The sequence below is a fragment of the Crocuta crocuta genome, unplaced genomic scaffold, assembly GCF_008692635.1.
Source record: "Crocuta crocuta isolate KB4526 unplaced genomic scaffold, BGI_CrCroc_1.0 scaffold561, whole genome shotgun sequence".
Lineage (NCBI taxonomy): Eukaryota > Metazoa > Chordata > Mammalia > Carnivora > Hyaenidae > Crocuta > Crocuta crocuta.
In genome coordinates, this window is record NW_027530529.1 from 152,286 (window position 1) to 156,433 (window position 4,148).

The following is a 4,148-nucleotide window of genomic DNA, read 5'->3' on the forward strand; positions in this document are numbered from 1 at the left end:
CGGGCGTGCGCTTCCTGCTCAGCGGCGACGACGACGTCTTCGTGCACACGGCCAACGTGCTCCGCTACCTGGAGGCGCAGCCGCCCGACAGCCACCTCTTCGCCGGGCAGCTCATGGACGGCACGGGACCCATACGCGACAGCCGGAGCAAGTACTTCGTGCCGCCTCAGCTCTTCCCCGGGTCGACCTACCCGGTGTACTGCAGCGGCGGCGGCTTCCTGCTGTCCAGCCACACGATCGGGGCCCTGCGCGCGGCCGCCCTCGACACCCCGCTCTTCCCTATCGACGACGCCTACATGGGCATGTGTCTGAAGCGCGCGGGCCTGGCGCCCAGCGGCCACGAGGGCGTCCGGCCCTTCGGCGTGCAGCTGCCCGGCGCCCGGCACCCCTCCTTCGACCCCTGCCTGTACCGCCAGCTGCTGCTCGTGCACCGCTTCGCGCCCTACGAGATGCTGCTCATGTGGAAGGCGCTGCACAACCCCGGGCTGAGCTGCGGCCCGGGTCACGAGGGCTCCTCCTGAGGACGGGCGGCCCGTACTGGGGGAGGGGGGCAGCCCCCCTACGTGATGCTTCCCGTGCTGAGGACGCACCTTTCCTGCTCTGGATACCTTCTTTCCCACCCGCCTCGGGGCACCCGAACCCCAGCTGCACACTGGAATCACCTCCGGGGTGGGGGGGATGGGAGGGTTGAAAAAGCCTCGCTGCTGGCCCCACCTCCTGAATCTCTGATTGTGTGGGTCTCGGGTGTCCGCGGATCCCTAGGTATTTTTTACGTTCCTCGGGGGAATTCGAGTGTGCAGCCAGGAATGAAGCCCGCCGGGCAGGGGATGTCCGCTTCCGGCTGCACTGCCCCCTCTAGGAGCCTTCGGGGCCAGCTCCTGCGTTGGGGCCGTGTGGGCAGCAGAACACGGGAAGCGTGAGGGGCCAGGATCAAATGTCCCCTGTTGGGCACAATTCGCCAGTTGTCATTTCCATCAGTTCCTCCACAAGTGAGTGGCCGAGCCGGCCCGGCAGCCATCAGATGGATCCCTCCGCCCGGATGTCACACTCGGGACCTGGAAAGCAAGCCCCCAGAGTCAGAGCTTGGAGGTGGTGGGGGAGGGGCGTCTGGCAGCCCTCCCACCCAGTTCTCTCCCACCCACTCTCCCACCCCCAGCACCTCTGGGAGGTCAAAACTCCCACTGTGCAAAGTGGAAACCTAAGGCTCGGTGAGGACAGTGACGGTGCCAGGGCCATGTGGCCGTTCCCTGTCAACACACGTTGTGGGCCCCTCCACATCCACTGACCACAGCTGACGGCCTCTTCTGATGGGCTTGCCCGTGCACACCAGCCAGACCAGCGCTCACGCCCGGAGGGCAGAGACGGGCTCCTTGCCGGGGGTCTGGGCCTCCGGGTTGGTCCCCTTTGGGGACTGCATGGGGGTCAGCAATGATGAAACTGCAAGACAGTGAGAGGGGAGTCTGGACCGTATTTGGAAAGCCCGTGGAGGTCAATGTACAGAACTGTGTTGGGGTTGAGGGGAGAGATTAGTAGCCTCGAGGGACAATGATTAGGGAGTGTGCAGAGGTGACTGGAGTCCTGAATATCTATTCGGGGCTGAGGGGCCAGTGATCAGGACTCTGCGATCTCCAGGAGCTTCCGGTCATCCTGGCAAAGTGGGAAGATCAGGAAAACAGCTTAAAGGTGAGGCAGAAATGGGTATCAAGGTCCCAGCTGTGGGAGACGGACAAGAGGGAGTGACTTCATTCGGAAGGAAGGAGCCTGGGGGCGCCTGGGTGGCTCAGTCGGTTGAACGTCCGACTTCGGCTCAGGGCATGATCTCGCAGTTTGTGGGTTCGAGCCCCGCGTCGGGCTCTGTGCTGACACCTAGCTCAGAGCCTGAAGCCTGTTTCAGATTCTGTGTCTCCCCCTCTCTCTCTGACCCTCCCCTGCTCATGCTCCCTCTCTTTCTCAGAAATAAAACATTAAAAAAAAAAAAAAAAAGGAAAGAGCCCGGGTGGGAAGTCAGGAGGCTGGCCAAATGCCTTCCCTGCCCTCAGGACAAGGTCCTTTCCTCCCCACTGGCAGCCTCATCCAGCGGGACCACTCGCACTGTCCTTTGTTGGGCTCCCACCTCCCTCTGCGCTTCTGCACAGGCTCTGATCCCTTTACGGCAATGTCTTCCAACTGCCACCATCCACATCTCTTGCATCATTTAGGATGCCTGCGGGGAGGCTGGCGGTTGTCTGCCAAAGTCTGCGTGCCCGCCTCCTGGGCACGCACCTTGACTACACTCCCCGGGCTCCCTGCCAACGGGGCATGGCCATGTGACCCAGTTCTCTTTGATGAACATTGTGTGGACGCCGTGAGGACCACACTTGAACCCCGCCCCACCTGTGCTCACCTTCCCCTTCCCCTGGATGGGAACATGGGTCAGCAGGTGACCCAGCTCTGACCTTGCCGATGAGGACAACACCCCAGGCCTACGTCAAAATGAAGAACCGCTTTACCCAAAATGTCACTAGTGCTGAGATTAAGAAACCTTGTTTTCCCTCTGCAACAACCCAGAGTCTACCCTGAATCTTCAACAGACCTTCACTCAACTCCTGATGCGCATCTACCCGCCCCAGCGGTCACCTCAGCTTGAGTGCGCTGCAGGCACACCTCAGGCCTGCTTCTCCACCTATGTGCCATCCCAGTAAATGGCATTGCCATCCCTTGACTTGTCCATGCCAGAAAGAGGAGGGGCGGGGCCTCTCAAACTCTCCTCCCTCACACCCCATCTGGTCAGTGGCCAGGTTCCGTTGATCTCACCTCCAGAATCTCTCTCCAGTCAGTTCCGGTCTGTCCCTCTTCTTCCCCGTGGCACCAGTCTGGCCTGGGTTACCGCCTGCTCTGATGTGGGCCTCAGCCGAAGCCGCCTAGGGGTACGCTCTCCACCCTACAGCGGCCAAAAGGCAGATCTGGTCACGATTTGGCCCCTTTCAAAATCTAGCCCTATTGTCCTCAGATACAAAGCAAATGCTTTCTGGGACAGGCGGTGCACTCTGCCGGGGCCTCTTCAGGCTCTGTGTACTCTCTCCTGCCCCTGGGCCTCCGAGCGAGCTGTTTCCCTGCCTGAAACACTTTTCCACTCTCGCTTTGTTTGATATAACCTTCAGATAGAGGATGAAGTGCCACGTCCTTGGAAAAGCCTTTCCCAACCCCCGCCTAGTCCCAGGGCACAGAGTTTCTCAACATGGCAGCCCTCACACTGCCTTGTTACAGCGCTGTGAATTCCCAGAACCCCCAGCGTCTGCTACTGTGCATGGAAGGCGCTGTATTAGTTTCCCTCTGCTGCTGTGACAAATGACCACAAACCTGGTCCCTTAAACCCATGCAGACGCATTGTCCTATAGCTCTGTAGGTCAGAAATCCAACACAAGCTTCATGGAGTTAAAAATCCAGGTGTTATCTTGGGGCACCTGGGTGGCTCAGTTGGTTGGGCGTCTGACATCGGCTCAGGTCATGATCTCGCAGTCTGTGGGCTCGAGACCCGCGTCAGGCTCTGTGTTGACAGCTGGGAGCCTGGAGCCTGCTTTGGGTTCTGTGTCTCCCTCTTTCTCTTCCCTTCGCCTACTCCACTCTGTCTCAAAAATAAATAAAAGTTAACAAAAAATTTTTAAAAATCAAGGTGTTATCAAGATTGACTTCCTTACTAGAGCTCTAGGGAGAATCCATTTCCAGCTTCTAGAGGCTCCTTCCTCCATACTCAGAGCCAGCATTCTTATATCTCTGACTCTCCTGCTCCTTCGTACACTGTTAAGGACACTGGGCCCACGCGGATAATGCAGGATCATCTTCCTCTCTTATGACCAGTTGATCAGCAACCATCCGCCCCCATCAACCTCATTTCCCTTTCCCTACGTAACCTAACGTGATCAAAACTCCAGGGATTACGGTGTGGATTAGGGGCATTATTCTGCCCATCACAGGGTCCATAAAGTTTTGGTGAACAAACGAACAATAATTAAATAATAAACTAAAATTAATAAATGAGCAAATATGCTTCCTTCACACAGACCTCCCTAATGCAGACTCTCATGCTGGACAATTATCCTCAATCCTGAATTCCCTTCTCCCGAGCTGCCATTTATCAAGTGCTTGTAACAGACAAGAAAATGAGAATG

The 4,148-nt window shown here is 57.7% G+C and overlaps 1 protein-coding gene across 1 annotated transcript in view; it reads left to right on the forward strand.

Moving 5' to 3' along the window:
* B3GNT6 (UDP-GlcNAc:betaGal beta-1,3-N-acetylglucosaminyltransferase 6) overlaps positions 1-521 on the forward strand; it is an 839-nt gene extending 318 nt beyond the window's left edge. The window contains exon 2 of the mRNA XM_077767570.1: positions 14-521. Coding sequence (XP_077623696.1) covers positions 14-521 — 508 coding nt within the window. The remainder of the gene's footprint in view (positions 1-13) is intronic.
* The last annotated feature ends 3,627 nt before the right edge of the window (positions 522-4,148 follow it).